Source organism: Oncorhynchus mykiss, chromosome 18, assembly GCF_013265735.2.
Source record: "Oncorhynchus mykiss isolate Arlee chromosome 18, USDA_OmykA_1.1, whole genome shotgun sequence".
NCBI classification, from domain to species: domain Eukaryota; kingdom Metazoa; phylum Chordata; class Actinopteri; order Salmoniformes; family Salmonidae; genus Oncorhynchus; species Oncorhynchus mykiss.
The window spans coordinates 59341502-59364127 of record NC_048582.1 but is presented as its reverse complement, the minus strand read 5'-3'; the positions used below and the strand labels follow the sequence as shown (position 1 = coordinate 59364127).

The 22626-nt window shown below is 43.4% G+C and overlaps 1 protein-coding gene across 7 annotated transcripts in view; it reads left to right on the top strand.

The window, feature by feature from the left end:
* The window catches only part of ppp1r9a (protein phosphatase 1, regulatory subunit 9A), a 119213-nt gene that overhangs the window by 77709 nt on the left and 18878 nt on the right, over positions 1-22626 (top strand). For all 7 annotated transcript variants that reach the window (XM_036953402.1, XM_036953408.1, XM_036953403.1 and 4 more), the window contains exons 7-11: positions 5026-5211; positions 6232-6285; positions 7209-7438; positions 10603-10699; positions 20181-20289. In XM_036953402.1, coding sequence (XP_036809297.1) covers positions 5026-5211; positions 6232-6285; positions 7209-7438; positions 10603-10699; positions 20181-20289 — 676 coding nt within the window. The remainder of the gene's footprint in view (positions 1-5025; positions 5212-6231; positions 6286-7208; positions 7439-10602; positions 10700-20180; positions 20290-22626) is intronic.

The following is a 22626-nucleotide window of genomic DNA, read 5'->3' as shown; positions in this document are numbered from 1 at the left end:
TCACCAGCAGCAAGAGCGACATCATTGATGTATACAGAGAAGAGAGTCGGTCCAAGAATTGAACCCTGTGGCGCCCCCATAGAGACTGCCAGAGGTCCTGACAACAGACTCTCCGATTTGACACATTGAACTCTATCAGAGAAGTAGTTGGTGAACCAGGCGAGGCAATCATTTGAGAAACCAAGGCTGTCGAGTCTGTCGATGAGGATGTGGTGATTGACAGAGTCGAAAGCCTTGGCCAGATCAATGAATACAGCTGCACAGTAATGTTTCTTATCGATGGCGGTTAAGATATCATTTAGGACCTTGAGCGTGGCTGAGGTGCACCCATGACCTGATCTGAAACCAGATTGCATAGCAGAGAGGGTATGGTGAGATTCGAAATGGTTGGTAATCTGTTTGTTGACTTGGCTTTCGAAGACCCTAGAAAGGCAGGGTAGGATAGATATAGGTCTGTAGCAGTTTGGGTCAAGAGTGTCCCCCCCTTTGAAGAGGGGGATGACCGCAGCTGCTTTCCAATCTTTGGGAATCTCAGACGACACGAAGAAAGGTTGAACAGGCTGGTAATAGGGGTGGCAACAATTTTGGCAAATAATTTTTTAGAAAGAAAGGGTCCAGATTGTCTAGCCCGGCTGATTTGTAGGGGTCCAGATTTTGCAGCTCTTTCAGAACATCAGCTGACTGAATTTGGGAGAAGGAGAAATGGGGAAGGCTTGGGCGAGTTGCTGTGGGGGGTGCAGTGCTGTTGACCGGGGTAGGGGTAGCCAGGTGGAAAGCATGGCCAGCTGTAGAAAAATGCTTATTGAAATTCTCAATTAGAGTGGATTTATCAGTGGTGACAGTGTTTCCTATCTTCAGTGCAGTGGGCAGCTGGGAGGAGGTGTTCTTATTCTCCTTGGACTTTACAGTATCCCAGAACTTTTTTGAGTTAGTGTTGCAGGAAGCAAATTTCTGCTTGAAAAAGCTAGCCTTGGCTTTTCTAACTGCCTGTGTATAATGGTTTCTAGCTTCCCTGAAAAGCTGCATATCACGGGGGCTGTTCAATGCTAATGCAGAACGCCATAGGATGTTTTTGTGTTGGTTAAGGGCAGTCAAGTCTGGGGAGAACCAAGGGCTACAGTGCCTTGCGAAAGTATTCGGCCCCCTTGAACTTTGCGACCTTTTGCCACAAGAATCAACAACAAGTGGGACACAATCATGAAGTGGAACGACATTTATTGGATATTTCAAACTTTTTTAACAAATCAAAAACTGAAAAATTGGGCGTGCAAAATTATTAATAGTTTGTAGCGCCACCTTTTGCTGCGATTACAGCTGTAAGTCGCTTGGGGTATGTCTCTATCAGTTTTGCACATCGAGAGACTGAATTTTTTTCCCATTCCTCCTTGCAAAACAGCTCGAGCTCAGTGAGGTTGGATGGAGAGCATTTGTGAACAGCAGTTTTCAGTTCTTTCCACAGATTCTCGATTGGATTCAGGTCTGGACTTTGACTTGGCCATTCTAACACCTGGATATGTTTATTTTTGAACCATTCCATTGTAGATTTTGCTTTATGTTTTGGATCATTGTCTTGTTGGAAGACAAATCTCCGTCCCAGTCTCAGGTCTTTTGCAGACTCCATCAGGTTTTCTTCCAGAATGGTCCTGTATTTGGCTCCATCCATCTTCCCATCAATTTTAACCATCTTCCCTGTCCCTGCTGAAGAAAAGCAGGCCCAAACCATGATGCTGCCACCACCATGTTTGACAGTGGGGATGGTGTGTTCAGGGTGATGAGCTGTGTTGCTTTTACGCCAAACATAACGTTTTGCATTGTTGCCAAAAAGTTCAATTTTGGTGTCATCTGACCAGAGCACCTTCTTCCACATGTTTGGTGTGTCTCCCAGGTGGCTTGTGGCAAACATTAAACAACACTTTTTATGGATATCTTTAAGAAATGGCTTTCTTCTTGCCACTCTTCCATAAAGGCCAGATTTGTGCAATATACGACTGATTGTTGTCCTATGGACAGAGTCTCCCACCTCAGCTGTAGATCTCTGCAGTTCATCCAGAGTGATCATGGGCCTCTTGGCTGCATCTCTGATCAGTCTTCTCCTTGTATGAGCTGAAAGTTTAGAGGGACGGCCAGGTCTTGGTAGATTTGCAGTGGTCTGATACTCCTTCCATTTCAATATTATCGCTTGCACAGTGCTCCTTGGGATGTTTAAAGCTTGGGAAATCTTTTTGTATCCAAATCCGGCTTTAAACTTCTTCACAACAGTATCTCGGACCTGCCTGGTGTGTTCCTTGTTCTTCATGATGCTCTCTGCGCTTTTAACGGACCTCTGAGACTATCACAGTGCAGGTGCATTTATACGGAGACTTGATTACACACAGGTGGATTGTATTTATCATCATTAGTCATTTAGGTCAACATTGGATCATTCAGAGATCCTCACTGAACTTCTGGAGAGAGTTTGCTGCACTGAAAGTAAAGGGGCTGAATAATTTTGCACGCCCAATTTTTCAGTTTTTGATTTGTTAAAAAAGTTTGAAATATCCAATAAATGTCGTTCCACTTCATGATTGTGTCCCACTTGTTGTTGATTCTTCACAAAAAATACAGTTTTATATCTTTATGTTTGAATCCTGAAATGTGGCAAAAGGTCGCAAAGTTCAAGGGGGCCGAATACTTTCGCAAGGCACTGTATATCTGTTCCTGGTTCTAAATGTCTTGAAATGGGCTTGCTTATTTAAGATGGTTAGGAAGGCATTTAAAAAAAATAACCAGGCATCCTCTACTGACTGGATGAGATCAATATCCTTCCAGGATACCCCGGCCAGGTCGATTAGAAAGGCCTGCTCGCTGAAGTGTTTCAGGGAGCGTTTGACAGTGATGAGTGGAGGTCGTTTGACAGCTGACCCATTACCGATGCAGGCAATGAGGCAGTGATCGCTGAGATCTTGGTTGAAGACAGCAGAGGTGTATTTAGAGGGCAAGTTGGTTAGGATGATATCTATGAGGGTGCCCGTGTTTACAGCTTTGGGTAGGTACCTGGTAGGTTCATTGATCATGTGTGTGAGATTGAGGGCATCAAGCTTAGATTGTAGGATGGCTGGGGTGTTTAGCATGTTCCAGTTTAGGTCGCCTAGCAGCACGAGCTCTGAAGATAGATGGGGGTCAATCAGTTCACATATGGTATCCAGAGCACAGCTGGGGACAGAGGGTGGTCTATAGCAGGCAGCAACGGTTGAAAGACTTGTGTTTAGAGAGGTGGATTTTTAAAAGTAGAATTGTTTTTGGTACAGACCTGGAAAGTAGGACAGAACTCTGCAGGCTATCTTTGCAGTAGATTACAACACCGCCCCCTTTGGCAGTTCTATCTTGTCTGAAAATGTTGTCGTTAGGGATGAAAATTTCAGAATTTTTGGTGGTCTTCCTAAGCCAAGATTCAGACACAGCTAGAACATCCGGGTTGGCAGAGTGTGCTAAAGCAGTGAATAAAACAAACTTAGGGAGGAGGCTTCTAATGTTAACATGCATGAAACCAAGGCTATTACGGTTACAGAAGTCGTCAAAAGAGAGCGCCTGGGGAATAGGAGTGGAGCTAGGCACTGCAGGGCCTGGATTCACCTCTACATCACCAGAGGAAAAGAGGAGGAGTAGGATAAGGGTACGGCTCAAAGCAATGAGAATTGGTCGTCTAGAACGTCTGGAACAGAGAGTAAAAGGAGGTTTCTGGGGGGGATAAAATAGCTTCAAGGTATAATGTACAGACAAAGGTATGGTAGGATGTGAATACAGTGTAGGTAAACCTAGGTATTGAGTGATGATGAGAGAGATATTGTCTCTAGAAACATCATTGAAACCAGGAGATGTCATTGCATGTGTGGGTGGTGGAACTAATAGGTTGGATAAGGTATAGTGAGCAGGACTAGAGGCTCTACAGTGAAATAAGCCAATAAACACTAACCAGAACAGCAATGGACAAGGCATATTGACATTGAGAGGCATGCTTAGTCGAGTGATCAAAAGGGTCCAGTGAGTGGAGAGGTTGGTTGGGGGTCACGGCGATTCAGACAGCTAGCCGGGCCATCGGTAGCAAGCTAGCATAGGATGGAGGTCTGTTTTTAGCCACCTCGTTCCGTGTGGTAGAGGGGATCAATCCAATTCGCAAAAAAAATATATCTAGTTATAGAGGCCCAAGAAAAAAATGATTTTTTGTTGTTGTTAATTAGCGGTCAGTTACCGTGAGACCGGCTGATGGAATTTTGTACCCGCCACAGCCCTAGTCGTGATGATGGTGATGGATTGCTCTCATAAAGCACCACTCATCTGAAAGGGTTTTCCATACTGTGGGTCATCACAGGATGACAATGACCTAACCCTAACCCTAACCCTGACCCTCTCCTCAACCCCCCACCCTCCATCCCCATCCATCAATCTTCCCCTTCCTCACCTCACCTCAACCCCCAGTTCACTTTGACTGGGCCCCTGTTATTCTATACCCAGACATGACAACTGGTCTCTCTCTCAAAATTGGCTGAGAGAAAGCTTAAGCTGGTGTATTTGTTGTCCTCACCGTAAACATGATTAACTGTTTTCATTATCAACATTCGAGATGCCTGGCTACTCATCCACAGAGCGCCGGCCAAACGCCACGCCCACTAAGGTTTCAAATGCAAATCGTTCTGATTGGTCCCAGAAACCAGAACTGGCCTACACAAATCTTTGTTTCATGTCATTTTAACATTACCACAAACGACTTCTAGGATGTTAGGTTCAGACTGATGCATGGTGTGACCGATACAGCAGCGGAATTAATACAGGATGAGTCGTCTGGCAAACATTGGAGTAGCAGGCAACGTTTCTTAAAATAGGAAGAGAGGACTCAATGAAAGTTAGACAAAGTCAAACAAGCGAGAAAAAAAAGGGGTAAACGTTTGATGAGGAGGAGCTTGTGTTGTTCTCTGTGAAATGTATATGTATGACAAATTATATAGACGGAAATGTATTCTCATGTTATGTGTGTGTGTGTGACCTCAGACAGGGGAGTACGCCACTGATGAGGAGGAGGAGGAGGATGAGGAGGCAGGGCCAGCTGCGGACAGGGCCAGAGACGGGGAGGGCGACGGCGAGAAGAGCATTGAGGTGTTCGATTTGCCAGAAGCGGATGACATCATTTCCCCCTCAGAGTTGGATGCCACCAAACTCTACCAGAAGTTCAGAGAGGTCACTTCACTTCCTCTTTCCTTGTCTCTTTTCCTCTACTTCTTTCCTTTCACCACTCTAAAAAAAGACAGAAGGTCCCAAAAAAAGGTCTTACTGTATGTATTAATGTATTTTCCTCGCCTTAATATCGCTAATACTGTTGCCCAGCACTTTGTCGAACAACTCCTTCTTGTTCCTGATTGGAACGAAGTCAAACATTAGCAAATGTCTGAAAAAACAGTATTTGGGCGTTACTTTCTTCTAGAAACCTTTTTTTTTTTTTATCATTTTTAAAGTAGCCAGCCTGCAAGTAATATTGATTAAAAAGCCTTACTACCACTGCTGGCACCAGGAGATTTTGTCCCTCACACCACATTTGCGTGACACACTTAACAAATTGCTCGAGCTGCACTGCGGTGTTCTGGATATTTAGTGAGAAATCATGTAATCTCTACTGTCCCAAAACCTCTGAACTCTCTCTCTGGGACTCTCTCATTCTCGCTCTCTTTTTCTCCCTCCTTTCTCTCTCTCTTTCTCTTCCTCTTTCTCTCTCTCTCTTTCTCTGGGACTCTCTCTTCCTCTTCCTCTCTTTCTGGGACTCTCTTTCTCTCTCTCTCTCTCATTCTCTCTCTCTTTCTCTCTCTCTCTCTCTTTCTCTTTCTCTTTCTTTTTCTCTCTTTCTCTCTTCCTCTTTCTCTCTTTCTGGGACTCTCTTTCTCTCTCTCTCTCTCTCTCTCATTCTCTCTCTCTTTCTCTCTCTCTCTCTCTCTCTCTCTTTCTCTTTCTTTTTCTCTCTTCACATTCCTTTACTGCCTCTTTCTCACAACTTCTCTCATTCTACTGTGTCCTTCCTCTCTCTTTCTCTGTCTGTCATTCAATCACCACTTTTCGCTCTCTGCCTATTGACTCCTTCTGTGTGTGTGTGTGTGTGTGTATGTCTCTGTCTCTGTCTTTGTCTCTGCATGAGGCTTGTCCAGCACAGAGGCTGCTCAGCCAAGTGTTTGATCATCAGATCGACCTTTTCCCTTTCTACTCCCTCAGCTGCAGATCAAGCACACTGTCACCGAGGCAGAGATACAGAAGCTCAAAAACAAGGTAAGAAAGCTCCGCTACTATCATCTCTAAGAATGGTATAAAATATATTTACTAAGCACCATAAAAGCATGAGGAATTGACATATGTTTGGAAAAAGGACATCATTGGACAGTGCAGTGGATAATAGTTTCTATTTGAAGTTATTTCTGAATATTTAAGGCAATTGCATGTGTATTTCAGAAGTCTAGCTCCGCTGCCTCTCTTGCAGTTTCGTGTCACAGGTGTCTGGGCGGTGAGTGAGTCAGTGGTTACGTGAGAGTGACAGGCAAGCAGGCACAGACAAAAGAGCTTTTTAAAAGTGTCTGGTTTATCCCCTGCATCCTGATAATGTTTTTTTTTATTTAACTAGGCAAGTCAGTTAAGAACAAATTCTTATTTTACAATGACGGCCTACCCCGGCCAAACCCTCCCCTAACCCGAATGGCGCTGGGCCAATTGTGTGCCTCCCTATGAGGACAGTTTAGATCAAACTGCAGGAAGTGATCTAAAAGCTCTGTAGATTATTAACTCAATTGAATGAGTGGATTTAGTGACAGTGAAAGATAAGCTTGTTGGTGTAATACTCTGAGCCTGAGCTGATCTGGTGGTCGTTGGGAGACTGTTGGTCGTTGGGAGACTGTTGCTTCAGAAGTTTGCCCTGACGAGGAGTAGAAGGATGTAATACAGTAACAACATTTGAAAGGAGGTTGTGCCAATATACTAAACTCATTGAAGGGCTTGTTGCATGCAATGCTGCAGTTTCTCTTTGTTGTGAAGGCTGGTTAGTGATCTGTAAGTTAAGGTGTTCATCCCATAGCATAGTCTCATACCATAGTGCGAGCATGCGTGTGTGTGTGTCTGTGATTGTGTGTGTGTGTGTGTTGCCATGCTAATGTGTTTATGTGTGTTCAGTATCTGAATGTCTGTGTGCTTGCCTACCCCAGCTAGCAGCGGTGGACAGGGAGAAGGCGCGCTGGGAGAAGGAGAAGAGCCAGCTAAAGGCCAGCATGGAGGAGAACAAGGAGAGGATGCTGAAGCTGGAGAGTTACTGGATCGAGGCCCAGACCCTGTGCCACACGGTCAACGAGCACCTGAAGGAGGCCCAGTGTCAGTACACCACCCTAGAGAAGAAGTACAACAAGGCCAAGAAACTCATCAAAGATTTCCAGCAGAAGTGAGTCAGAGTCTGGTGCTAAACTAGTCTAAATTAAACAACATACTGGTTCAATATGCTGTATCATTCCTAGGCTTGGTAAGGCTGTTACGAACTCTCCCAAGTGAAATATCTAACTTAGGGTAGTGCGTTTGTCTTGAGGTCAGGCGACCCATGTTCTAAGGGAGTTACTCATTCCCGCCGCTCATGTCCATACAGAACTATTAATGTATTTTCCTTGCACTAATATCACTAATACTGTTGCCCAGCACTTTGTCAAACAACTCTTTGTTGTTCCTTTCGCATCTTTTAACTGACTACAGATCAACATCAACATGTACTTTTGTGATTTACTGTACTTCGTATTATACTGTAGCACGCTTGGAATGTTGCTTTGTGCCAATTAACTAGGCAGACTGGAACTACAGTAACCAGTTAATAGGATTAAATAGGTGATCTGTTGCTCTGGTCTAGTCAGTAACTAGCCACACACTCCAGATGTGTTGCTCTGGTCTAGTCAGTAACTAGCCACACACTCCATATCTGTTGCTCTGGTCTAGTCAGTAACTAGCCACACACTCCATATTGAGCCAGCAGCATACCACCCTGCATACCACTGCTGGCTTGCTTCTGAAGCTAAGCAGGGTTGGTCCTGGTCAGTTCCTGGATGGGAGACCAGATTCTGCTGGAAGTGGTGTTGGAGGGCCAGTAGGAGGCACTCTTTCCTCTGGTCTAAAAAAAATATCCCAATGCCCCAGGGTAGTGATTGGGGACGCTGCCCTGTGTAGGGTGCCGTCTTTCGGATGGGACGTTAAACGGGTGTCCTGACTCTCTGAGGTCATTAAAGATTCCATGGCACTTATCGTAAGAGTAGGGGTGTTAACCCTGGTGTCCTGGCTAAATTACCAGTCTGGCCCTCAAACCATCATGGTCACCTAATAATCCCCAGTTTACAATTGGCTCATTCTTCCCTGTAACTATTCCCCAGGTCGTTGCTGCAAATGAGAACGTGTTCTCAGTCAACTTACCTGGTAAAATAACAAATACTCAGTCTACTCAGTAACTAGCCACACACTCCAGATCTGTTGCTCTGGTCTAGTCAGTAACTAGCCACACACTCCAGATCTGTTGCTCTGGTCTACTCAGTAACTAGCCACACACTCCAGATCTGTTGCTCTGGTCTACTCAGTAACTAGCCACACACTCCAGATCTGTTGCTCTGGTCTAGTCAGTAACTAGCCACACACTCCAGATATGTTGCTCTGGTCTAGTCAGTAACTAGCCACACACTCCAGATCTGTTGCTCTGGTCTAGTCAGTAACTAGCCACACACTCCAGATGTGTCCGTGTTATCTGTTGCCATTAGAGTAAAATGGGCTCCCGAGTGGCGCAGCAGTGCATCATCTCAGTGATAGAGGTGTCACTACAGACACTGGTTCAATTCCAGGGTTTGGCTGGGGTAGCCGTCATTGTAAATAAGAATATGTTCTTAACTGACATGCCTAGTAAAATATATATATATATTTTAAATGACTGAAAACCTGAAGAATTGCAACATTATTCAGTCCACTTTGGTTTATAAGGACAACATCTTATCGTAGCTATGTTATTTAAGATTCAAATCCAAATTTAGAGGCCATTGCAAATGACAGCTTATTTTAGGTAATACACATCTGTTTTTCAAACCCTGTTATTTTCCTACAGTATGTGTATCAAACGTTTTCACAAACAGATTCCACCCATGAATCTGAAGGACATTTTAACCAAGTGCCACTTAGTTGAAGCATGTCTGTAGAGAGAGAGAGAGAGTTGTGTTGACTTCCTATGCAGCTCTGCTCCACACCGCAGCCTCTCTCTCAAAGTAGTGAGTTGATCTCTATGGTCATTCCCATCAGAAGTGCTTTGCCACTCTCCGCTCTGACTGCCTTTAAATTCCTTTGTCCTTGAAGCAACATTGCTGCTAACTGCGGAAACAAACTCTCCCTCCATTTTAACAGCAGCAATGTTGAACAGGCCAGAATAAGACAGGCAGATAATTTCACCAAGCGGATGTAGTGAGCACAAGGAATTGCAAATGTCTCAAGAGCCAATGTCTGTGTGTTTGTCTGTCTGTGTTGGGTTTGTTATGGTTGTTTGTCTGTCTGAGTGTGTTGGGTTTGTTATGGTTGTTTTGTCTGTCTGAGTGTGCTGGGTTTGTTATGGTTGTTTGTCTGTCTGAGTGTGTTGGGTTTGTTATGGTTGTTTGTCTGTCTGAGTGTGTTGGGTTTGTTATGGTTGTTTGTCTGTCTGAGTGTGTTGGGTTTGTTATGGTTGTTTGTCTGTCTGAGTGTGTTGGGTTTGTTATGGTTGTTTGTCTGTCTGAGTGTGTTGGGTTTGTTATGGTTGTTTGTCTGTCTGTCTGAGTACAAGGGAGTCATGCGTCCTTCAGCCCTGCTGTAAGACAGAGGCAGGACTGTGTCAGGCTGTCACTCTGTCTTTATTTCCTATCCTCCCTGGGATAGTCTCCTTTTACCACACACACACACACACACACACACACACACACACACACACACACAGACACACCACACACACACACACACACCACACACACACACACACACACACACACACACACACCACACACACACACCATACACCACACACCACACACACACACACACAAACACCACACACCACACACACACACGCACACACACCACACACCACACACCACACACCCACACACACACACACACACACACACACACACTATACCCTTCTTTACCTTCTACACTCCTGTTAAAGGGGACAACACAGAGAGGAGCTCTACATATCTCGTCATATTCACACATTCCTGTTCTCACCTCTGTTAGAGGAACAGTCCCAACTCCCCAAACACCTAACACTCCGTCCCTGTCCTCACCCCTGTGAGAGGAGCGGTCCCAGCTACTCAAACACCTAACACTCCGTCCCTGTCCTCACCCCTGTGAGAGGAGCGGTCCCAGCTACTCAAACACCTAACACTTCTGTCCCTGTCTTCACCCCTGTCAGATGAGCTGTCCCCAACCATCCAAATATCTTACACTCTGTCCCTGTCCTCACACCAAACACTCTCCCTGTCATCACCCCTGTCAGAGGGACACCAACGTACCCTTCTAACCCCCATCTCCTTCTCTTCTCTCCCCTCTCTCTGTTTCTCCCAGGGAGGTGGAGTTTGTCCAGAAGGAGGATGCAGAGAGGAAGAGGCTGGAGGATGCAGAGAAGTCCCACCTGGAAGAGATCCAGGGACTGCAAGTCAGGGTAATATGCTCTCTCAATGGCCTTCCTCTATGGTAATCTAATCAATCCTGCTGAGTACATCCAGGTGTAGAGTGAAATTGATCTTGGGTCAGTTTAGCATCTTCCCCATTAATGGTTAGGGTTAGGATTGGGGGAGGGGAAGCTGATCCTAGATCTGTACCTAGGGAAACTACAATCTGTACCTAGGGAAACCCACAACCAAAGATCAGAGTTATTATCATGCTTATGGCTGTGTGATATGTTTATACCGGTACCTATACAAGTGTACATTATGTATCTGTATAAGTACAAGATAAACCCCTAATTCCCCCTAAACATAACGTTCCAGCCCACTAAACATAACATACCAGCCACCAAACATAACATAACAGCCCACTAAACATAACATACCAGCCACTAAACATAACATACCAGCCACCAAACATAACATACTAGCCACCAAACATAACATAACAGCCCACTAAACATAACATACCAGCCACCAAACATAACGTTCCAGCCCACTAAACATAACATACCAGCCCACTAAACATAACATACCAGCCACTAAACATAACATTCCAGCCCACTAAACATAACATATCAGCCACTAAACATAACATACCAGCCACCAAACATAACATTCCAGCCCACTAAACATAACATACCAGCCACCAAACATAACGTTCCAGCCCACTAAACATAACATACCAGCCACTAAACATAACATACCAGCCCACTAAACATAACATACTAGCCACCAAACATAACATACCAGCCCACTAAACATAACATACCAGCCACTAAACATAACATACCAGCCACCAAACATAACATATCAGCCACTAAACATAACATACCAGCCACTAAACATAACATTCCAGCCCACTAAACATAACATATCAGCCACTAAACATAACATACCAGCCCACTAAACATAACATACCAGCCACCAAACATAACATAACAGCCACCAAACATAACATAACAGCCCACTAAACATAAGCACATTCTTTTGATTACCACACTGGTCTGATTAGCACACTGGTTTGATTAGCACACTGGTCTGATTAGCACACTGGTTTGATTAGCACACTGGTCTGATTAGCACACTGGTTTGATTAGCACACTGGTTTGATTACCACACTGGTCTGATTAGCACACTGGTTTGATTAGCACACTGGTCTGATTAGCACACTGGTTTGATTAGCACACAGGTCTGATTAGCACACTGGTTTGATTAGCACACTGGTTTGATTACCACACTGGTCTGATTAGCACACTGGTTTGATTAGCACACTGGTCTGATTAGCACACTGGTCTGATTAGCTCACTGGTTTGATTACCACACTGGTCTGATTAGCACACTGGTTTGATTAGCACACTGGTCTGATTAGCACACTGGTCTGATTAGCACACTGGTCTGATTAGCACACTGGTTTGATTACCACACTGGTCTGATTAGCACACTGGGTTGATTACCACACTGGTCTGATTAGCACACTGGTCTGATTAGCACACTGGTTTGATTACCACACTGGTCTGATTACCACACTGGTTTGATTACCACACTGGTCTGATTTGCACACTGGTTTGATTACCACACTGGTTTGATTACCACACTGGTCTGATTAGCACACTGGTCTGATTAGCACAGTGGTTTGATTACCACACTGGTTTGATTACCACACTGGTTTGATTACCACACTGGTCTGATTAGCACACTGGTCTGATTAGCACAGTGGTTTGATTACCACACTGGTTTGATTACCACACTGGTTTGATTAGCACACTGGTCTGATTAGCACACTGGTCTGATTAGCACAGTGGTTTGATTACCACACTGGTTTGATTACCACACTGGTTTGATTAGCACACTGGTCTGATTAGCACAGTGGTTTGATTACCACACTGGTTTGATTAGCACACTGGTTTGATTAGCACACTGGTCTGATTAGCACAGTGGTTTGATTACCACACTGGTCTGATTACCACACTGGTTTGATTAGCACACTGGTCTGATTAGCACACTGGTCTGATTACCACACTGGTTTGATTACCACACTGGTCTGATTACCACACTGGTTTGATTACCACACTGGTTTGATTACCACACTGGTTTGATTACCACACTGGTTTGATTAGCACACTGGTCTGATTACCACACTGGTTTGATTACCACACTGGTTTGATTACCACACTGGTCTGATTAGCACACTGGTTTGATTAGCTCACTGGTTTGATTAGCACACTGGTTTGATTAGCACACTGGTTTGATTAGCACACTGGTTTGATTACCACACTGGTTTGATTAGCACACTGGTTTGATTACCACACTGGTTTGATTACCACACTGGTTTGATTACCACACTGGTCTGATTAGCACACTGGTCTGATTAGCACAGTGGTTTGATTACCACACTGGTCTGATTAGCACACTGGTCTGATTACCACACTGGTTTGATTACCACACTGGTCTGATTACCACACTGGTTTGATTACCACACTGGTCTGATTAGCACACTGGTTTGATTACCACACTGGTCTGATTAGCACACTGGTCTGATTAGCACACTGGTTTGATTACCACACTGGTCTGATTACCACACTGGTTTGATTACCACACTGGTCTGATTTGCACACTGGTTTGATTACCACACTGGTTTGATTACCACACTGGTCTGATTAGCACACTGGTCTGATTAGCACAGTGGTTTGATTACCACACTGGTTTGATTACCACACTGGTTTGATTACCACACTGGTCTGATTAGCACACTGGTCTGATTAGCACAGTGGTTTGATTACCACACTGGTTTGATTACCACACTGGTTTGATTAGCACACTGGTCTGATTAGCACACTGGTCTGATTAGCACAGTGGTTTGATTACCACACTGGTTTGATTACCACACTGGTTTGATTAGCACACTGGTCTGATTAGCACAGTGGTTTGATTACCACACTGGTTTGATTAGCACACTGGTTTGATTAGCACACTGGTCTGATTAGCACAGTGGTTTGATTACCACACTGGTCTGATTACCACACTGGTTTGATTAGCACACTGGTCTGATTAGCACACTGGTCTGATTACCACACTGGTTTGATTACCACACTGGTCTGATTACCACACTGGTTTGATTACCACACTGGTTTGATTACCACACTGGTTTGATTACCACACTGGTTTGATTAGCACACTGGTCTGATTACCACACTGGTTTGATTACCACACTGGTTTGATTACCACACTGGTCTGATTAGCACACTGGTTTGATTAGCTCACTGGTTTGATTAGCACACTGGTTTGATTAGCACACTGGTTTGATTAGCACACTGGTTTGATTACCACACTGGTTTGATTACCACACTGGTTTGATTACCACACTGGTTTGATTACCACACTGGTCTGATTAGCACACTGGTCTGATTAGCACAGTGGTTTGATTACCACACTGGTCTGATTAGCACACTGGTCTGATTACCACACTGGTTTGATTACCACACTGGTCTGATTACCACACTGGTTTGATTACCACACTGGTCTGATTAGCACACTGGTTTGATTACCACACTGGTCTGATTAGCACACTGGTTTGATTACCACACTGGTTTGATTACCACACTGGTCTGATTAGCACACTGGTCTGATTAGCACAGTGGTTTGATTACCACACTGGTTTGATTACCACACTGGTTTGATTACCACACTGGTCTGATTAGCACACTGGTCTGATTAGCACAGTGGTTTGATTACCACACTGGTTTGATTACCACACTGGTTTGATTAGCACACTGGTCTGATTAGCACACTGGTCTGATTAGCACAGTGGTTTGATTACCACACTGGTTTGATTACCACACTGGTTTGATTAGCACACTGGTCTGATTAGCACAGTGGTTTGATTACCACACTGGTTTGATTACCACACTGGTTTGATTAGCACACTGGTCTGATTAGCACAGTGGTTTGATTACCACACTGGTCTGATTACCACACTGGTTTGATTAGCACACTGGTCTGATTAGCACACTTGTCTGATTACCACACTGGTTTGATTACCACACTGGTCTGATTACCACACTGGTTTGATTACCACACTGGTTTGATTACCACACTGGTTTGATTACCACACTGGTTTGATTAGCACACTGGTCTGATTACCATACTGGTTTGATTACCACACTGGTTTGATTACCACACTGGTCTGATTAGCACACTGGTTTGATTACCACAATGGTTTGATTACCACACTGGTTTGATTACCACACTGGTTTGATTACCACACTGGTCTGATTAGCACACTGGTCTGATTAGCACAGTGGTTTGATTACCACACTGGTTTGATTACCACACTGGTTTGATTAGCACACTGGTCTGATTAGCACACTGGTCTGATTAGCACAGTGGTTTGATTACCACACTGGTTTGATTACCACACTGGTTTGATTAGCACACTGGTCTGATTAGCACAGTGGTTTGATTACCACACTGGTTTGATTAGCACACTGGTTTGATTAGCACACTGGTCTGATTAGCACAGTGGTTTGATTACCACACTGGTCTGATTACCACACTGGTTTGATTAGCACACTGGTCTGATTAGCACACTGGTCTGATTACCACACTGGTTTGATTACCACACTGGTCTGATTACCACACTGGTTTGATTACCACACTGGTTTGATTACCACACTGGTCTGATTACCACACTGGTTTGATTAGCACACTGGTCTGATTACCACACTGGTTTGATTACCACACTGGTTTGATTACCACACTGGTCTGATTAGCACACTGGTTTGATTAGCTCACTGGTTTGATTAGCACACTGGTTTGATTAGCACACTGGTTTGATTAACACACTGGTTTGATTACCACACTGGTTTGATTAGCACACTGGTTTGATTACCACACTGGTTTGATTACCACACTGGTTTGATTACCACACTGGTCTGATTAGCACACTGGTCTGATTAGCACAGTGGTTTGATTACCACACTGGTCTGATTAGCACACTGGTCTGATTACCACACTGGTTTGATTACCACACTGGTCTGATTACCACACTGGTTTGATTACCACACTGGTCTGATTAGCACACTGGTTTGATTACCACACTGGTCTGATTAGCACACTGGTCTGATTAGCACACTGGTTTGATTACCACACTGGTCTGATTACCACACTGGTTTGATTACCACACTGGTCTGATTAGCACACTGGTTTGATTACCACACTGGTTTGATTACCACACTGGTCTGATTAGCACACTGGTCTGATTAGCACAGTGGTTTGATTACCACACTGGTTTGATTACCACACTGGTTTGATTAGCACACTGGTCTGATTAGCACACTGGTCTGATTAGCACAGTGGTTTGATTACCACACTGGTTTGATTACCACACTGGTTTGATTAGCACACTGGTCTGATTAGCACAGTGGTTTGATTACCACACTGGTTTGATTACCACACTGGTTTGATTAGCACACTGGTCTGATTAGCACAGTGGTTTGATTACCACACTGGTCTGATTACCACACTGGTTTGATTAGCACACTGGTCTGATTAGCACACTGGTCTGATTACCACACTGGTTTGATTACCACACTGGTCTGATTACCACACTGGTTTGATTACCACACTGGTTTGATTACCACACTGGTTTGATTACCACACTGGTTTGATTACCACACTGGTCTGATTACCATACTGGTTTGATTACCACACTGGTTTGATTACCACACTGGTCTGATTAGCACACTGGTTTGATTACCACACTGGTTTGATTACCACACTGGTTTGATTACCACACTGGTCTGATTAGCACACTGGTTTGATTACCACACTGGTTTGATTAGCACACTGGTTTGATTAGCACACTGGTTTGATTAGCTCACTGGTTTGATTAGCACACTGGTTTGATTAGCACACTGGTTTGATTAGCACACTGGTTTGATTACCACACTGGTTTGATTAGCACACTGGTTTGATTACCACACTGGTTTGATTACCACACTGGTTTGATTACCACACTGGTCTGATTAGCACTCTGGTCTGATTAGCACAGTGGTTTGATTACCACACTGGTCTGATTAGCACACTGGTCTGATTACCACACTGGTTTGATTACCACACTGGTCTGATTACCACACTGGTTTGATTACCACACTGGTTTGATTACCACACTGGTTTGATTACCACACTGGTCTGATTAGCACACTGGTCTGATTAGCATAGTGGTTTGATTACCACACTGGTTTGATTAGCACACTGGTCTGATTAGCACACTGGTTTGATTACCACACTGGTCTGATTACCACACTGGTTTGATTACCACACTGGTTTGATTACCACACTGGTTTGATTAGCACACTGGTTTGATTAGCACACTGGTTTGATTAGCACACTGGTTTGATTAGCACACTGGTTTGATTAGCACAGTGGTCTTCAAACCTCACCTTGCGGACACCCCAGATGTTTCACAATTTTGTTGTAGCTCTTAACTAGCTCCCCTGATTTACCTGGTCCAGGGCTTTATGATTAGTTGACAATTATAATCAAATCAATTTGTATTGGTCGCATACACATACAGTTGAAGTCGGAAGTTTACATACACTTTAGCCAGATACATTTAAACTCAGTTTTTCCCAATTCCTGACATTTAATCCTAGGAAAAATACCCTGTCTTAGGTCAGTTAGGATCACCAATTTATTTTAAGAATGTGAAATGTCAGAATAATAGTAGAGAGAATGATTTATTTCAGGTTTATTTCTTTCATTACATTCATCCCAGTGGGTCAGAAGTACACATACACTCAATTAGCATTGCCTTTAAATTGTTTAACTTGGGTCAAACGTTTCAGGTAGCCTTCCACAAGCTTCCCAAAATAAGTTGGGTGAATTTTGGCCCATTCCTCCTGACAGAGCTGGTGTAACTGAGTCGGTTTTGTAGGCCTCCTTGCTCGCACATGCTTTTTCAGTTCTGCCCACAAATTTTTCTATAGGATTGAGGTCAGGGCTTTGTGATGGCCACTCCAATACCTTGACTTTGTTGTCATTAAGCTATTTTGCCACAACTTTGGATGCATGCTTGGGGTCATTGTCCAAATGGAAGACCCATTTGCGACCAAGCTTTAACTTCCTGACTGGTGTCTTGAGATGTTGCTTCAATATATCCACCTAATTTTCCTGCCTCATAATACCATCTATTTTGTGAAGTGCACCAGCCCCTCCTGCAGCATAGCACCCCCAGAACATGCTGCTGCCACCCCCATGCTTCACGGTTGGGATGTTGTTCTTCGGCTTGCAAGCCTCCCACTTTTTCATCCAACCATAACGATGGTCATTATGGCCAAACAGTTCTATTTTTGTTTCATCAGACCAGAGGACATTTCTCCAAAAAGTACGATATTTGTCCCCATTTGCAGTTGCAAACTATAGTCTGGCTTTTTTTATGGCGGTTTTGGAGCAGTGGCTTCTTCCTTGCTGAGCGGCCTTTCAGGTTATGTCGATATAGGACTCGTTTTACTTTGGATATAGATACTTTTGTACCTGTTTCCTCCAGCATCTACACAAGGTCCTTTGCTGTTGTTCTGGGATTGATTCACACTTTTCGCACCAAAGTACGTTCATCTCTAGGAGACAGAACGCGTCTCCTTCCTGAGCGGTATGACGACTGCGTGGTCCCATGGTGTTTATACTTGCGTACTATTGTTTGTATAGATGAACGTGGTACCTTCAGGCATTTGGAAATTGCTCCCAAGTATGAATCAGACTTGTGGAGGTCTACAATTATTTTCTGAGGTCTTGGCTGATTTTTTAAAATTTTCCCATGATGTCAAGCAAAGAGGCACTGAGTTTGAAGGTAGGACTTGAAATACGTCCACAGGTACACCTCCAATTGACTCAAATTATGTCAATTAGCCTATCAGAAGCTTCTAAAGCCATGACATAATTTTCGGGAATTTTCCAAGCTGTTTAAATGCACAGTCAACTTAGTGTATGTACAATTCTGACCCACTGGAACTGTGATACAGTGAATGATCTGTCTGTAAACAATTGTTGGAAAAAATACTTGTGTCATGTACAAAGGAGTTGTCCTAACCGACTTGCCAAAACTATAGTTTGTAACAAGAAATTTGTGGAGTGGTTGAAAAACAAGTTTTAACTTGTTGAGTGTAGGGGGCAGTATTTTGATGTTTGGATGAAAAACCTCAAATGAAACTGCCTATTTCTCAGGCCCAGAATCTAGAATATGCATATAATTGTCAGATTAGGATAGAAAACACTCTAAAGTTTCCAAAACTGTCAAAATATTGTCTGTGACTATAACAGAACTGATATTGCAGGCGAAAACCTGAGGAAAATCCAATCAGGAAGTGCTGTTTTTCCTGAAAGCTCTCTGTTCCATTTCATGCCTTCTCTCCATTTAAAGGGATATCAACCAGATTCCTTTTCCTATGGCTTCCACATGGTGTGAACAGTCTTTAGACATAGTTTCAGGCTTTTATCTTGGTAAATGAGCGATAAAGATCACATTGCGTCATTGGATGGCTGGGTGCCAGCAGCATTTTGCATGTGCCAACAGAGTGGAGCAGACATTTTCTCTCTCTCTCCTATTGAAGAAGCTACGGCCCAGTTGAAATATTATTGATTATATATTGTAAAAACAACCTGAGGATTGATTATAAAAAAACGTTTGACATGTTTCTACGGACTTTACGGATACTATTTGGAATTTCCGTCTGCCCCGTCCTCTCGAGCCTGTGGATTTCTGAACATAACGCGCCAACCAAATGGAACAAAATGAACATTTATTGTGTAACTGGGAGTCTCGTGAGTGCAAACATCCGAAGATCATCAAAGGTAAGCGATTCATTTTATTGCTTTTCTGACTTTCGTGACCAATCTACTTTGCTGCTAGCTGTTTGTAATGTTTTGTCTGCTGAGAGAGATGTCCTTACTTAAACGTTTGGTATGCTTTCGCCAAAAAGCTTTTTTGAAATCTGACACGCCAGGTGGATTAACATCAAGCTAAGCTGTGTTTTGCTATATTGCACTTGTGATTTCATGAAAATTAAATATTTTTAGTAATTTCATTTGAATTTGGCGCTCTGCAATTCAGCGGATGTTGACGAAAATGACTTCAACTGTATGTTATTGCGGGTGTAGTGAAATGCTTCTGTTCCTAGCTCCAACAGTGCAGTAATATCTAACAATACACAACAATACAAAACTAAAAGTAAAATAATGGAATTATAATGTGAGAAAGAACACACACAAAAAAAATACTGCAAAGTTTCTTAGGAGCTAGAAACTGAGCGGCCATGCCTACCGGCGCCATCTTATCATGTACGCTAGCTCTGAAGTAGATCAACGACATGGAACGGCTGTGGGTCTAACCACTGTCCCTGCTGGTACATGGTGTTACCAGTGGAGGGAGTCGCCCTGCATGGGTCACTTACACTGAAACTCGAAATGATTTCTTCACAGATTGCAGCCCTGGAGTTTGAGCTGATGCAACTGATGAAGCAAAATGGCATCCAGGTGAACAACAACAACAGTGCCCAACGGAGTCCTGGAAAGGCCGGTCCTGCCAGAGGTGAGTCTCAGGGAAATGGGGAGATACAGAAATACGATGCTTACACTCTACTACTATTATAGTTATCTCCCTCCCCAGGCAATAATATCCTTACACTGTGGTAATATAATAAACATTACTGGTCATGTTCAGATGATTCTTAAGTGAGTCACAACAGGGACCCTGTGACTAGTCATCCATTCATTATCATCCCCCACTTCCCATTGAGCTTAAAATACTTCATTTACCTATCACTGTACATATATGTATATAATTTACCTCTCTACATCTATATCTATATCTATATAATTTACCTCTCTATATCTATATAATTTACCTCTCTACATCTATATCTGTATATTTTACCTCTCTACATCTATATCTATGTAATTTACCTCTAAGTCTATATCTATGTCATTTACCTCTCTACGTCTATATCTATGTCATTTACCTCTCTACGTCTATATCTATATCATTTACCTCTCCACGTCTATAACTATATGATTTACCTCTCTACATCTATATCTCTTTAATTTATCTCTCTGCATCTATATAATTTACCTCTCTACATTTATATGACGGCTTTGCACACTGTTGGCATTCTCTCAACCAGCTTCATGAAATGGAATGCATTTCAATTAACAGGTGTGCCTTGTTAAAAATGAATTTGTGGAATTGATTTCCTTATTGCGTTTGAGCCAAACAGTTGTGTTGTGACAAGGTAGGGGTGGTATACAGAGGATAGCTCTATTTGGTAAAAGACCTAGTCCATATTATGGCAAGAACAACTCAAATATGCGAAGAGAAACGACAGTCCATCATTACTTTAAGACATGATCGTCCGTCAATCCGGAAAATGTCAAGAACTTTGAAAGTTTCTTCAAGTGCAGTTGCAAAAACCATTAAGCGCTATGATGAAACTGGCTCTCATTAGGACCGCTACAGGAAAGGAAGACCAGAGTTACCTCTGCTGCAGAGGATAAGTTCATTAGAGTTACCAGCCTCAGAAATTTCAGCCCAAATAAATGCTTCACAGAGTTCAACAGGCACATCCCAATATCAACTGTTCAGATGAGACTGCGTGAATCAGGCCTTCATGGTCGAATTTCTTAGGCCAAGAAACACGAGTAATGGACATTAGCCAGTGGAAATCTGTCCTTTGGTCTGACGAGTCCAAATTTGAGATATTTTGTTCCAACCGCCGTGTCTTTGTGAGACGCAGAGTAGGTGTGGTTCCCACCATGAAGCATGGAGGAGGAGGTGTGATTGTGTGGGGGTGCTTTGCTGGTGACACTGTCTGTGATTTATTTAGAATTCAAGACACACTTAACCAGCAAGGCTACCACAGCATTCTGCAACGATACGCCATCCCTTCTGGTTTGCACTTAGTGGGCCTATCATTTGTTTTTCAACAGGTCAATGACCCAACACACCTCCAAGCTGTGTAAGGGCTATTTGACCAAAAAGGAGAGGGATGGAGTGCTGCATCAGATGACCTGGCCTCCACCATCACTCGACTTCATTCCAATTGAGATGGTTTGGGATGAGTTGGACCTCAGAGTGAAGGAAAAGCAGCCAACAAGTGCTGAGTGTCATCGACGTGTGTATAGGTGGCAGGGAGGACAGGCGGCAGGGAGGACGGGCGCAGGATAATCAAACTCGGTATAATGGAGTAGTTTAATAACTGAAAAACACAGCTCCAAAACCATAATACATAATCAAAACAAAGTAGGTACGAGGACCCGTCGCGCACCAATACAAACTACACGATCATGAACAACAAACAATCTCTGACAAGGACATGAGGGGAAACAGAGGGTTAAATACACAACAGGTAATGAATGGGATTGGAACCAGGTGTGTAGGAAGAAAAGACAAAACCAATGGAAAATGAAAAATGGATCAATGATGACTAGAAGCCCGCTGACGTCGACCGCTGAGCACCGCACGAACAAGGAGAGGCCTCAACTTCGGTAGAAGTCGTGACACTGGGCATATGTGGGAACTCCTTCAAGACTGTTGGAAAAGCATTCCAGGTGAAGCTGGTTGAGAGAATGCCAAGCATGTGCAAAGCTGTCATGAAGGCAAAGGCTGGTTACTTTAAAGAATTGAAAATATAAAATGTATTTTGATTTGTTTAACACTTTTTTTTGATTACTACGATTCCATGTGTTATTTCATCATTTTGATGTCTTCACTATTATTCTACAATGCAGAAAACAGTTTTTTTTAAAGAAAACTTGAATGAGTAGGTGTCCAAACATTTGACTGGTACTGTATATCTATATACAGTGCCTTGCGAAAGTATTCGGCCCCCTTGAACTTTGCGACCTTTTGCCACATTTCAGGCTTCAAACA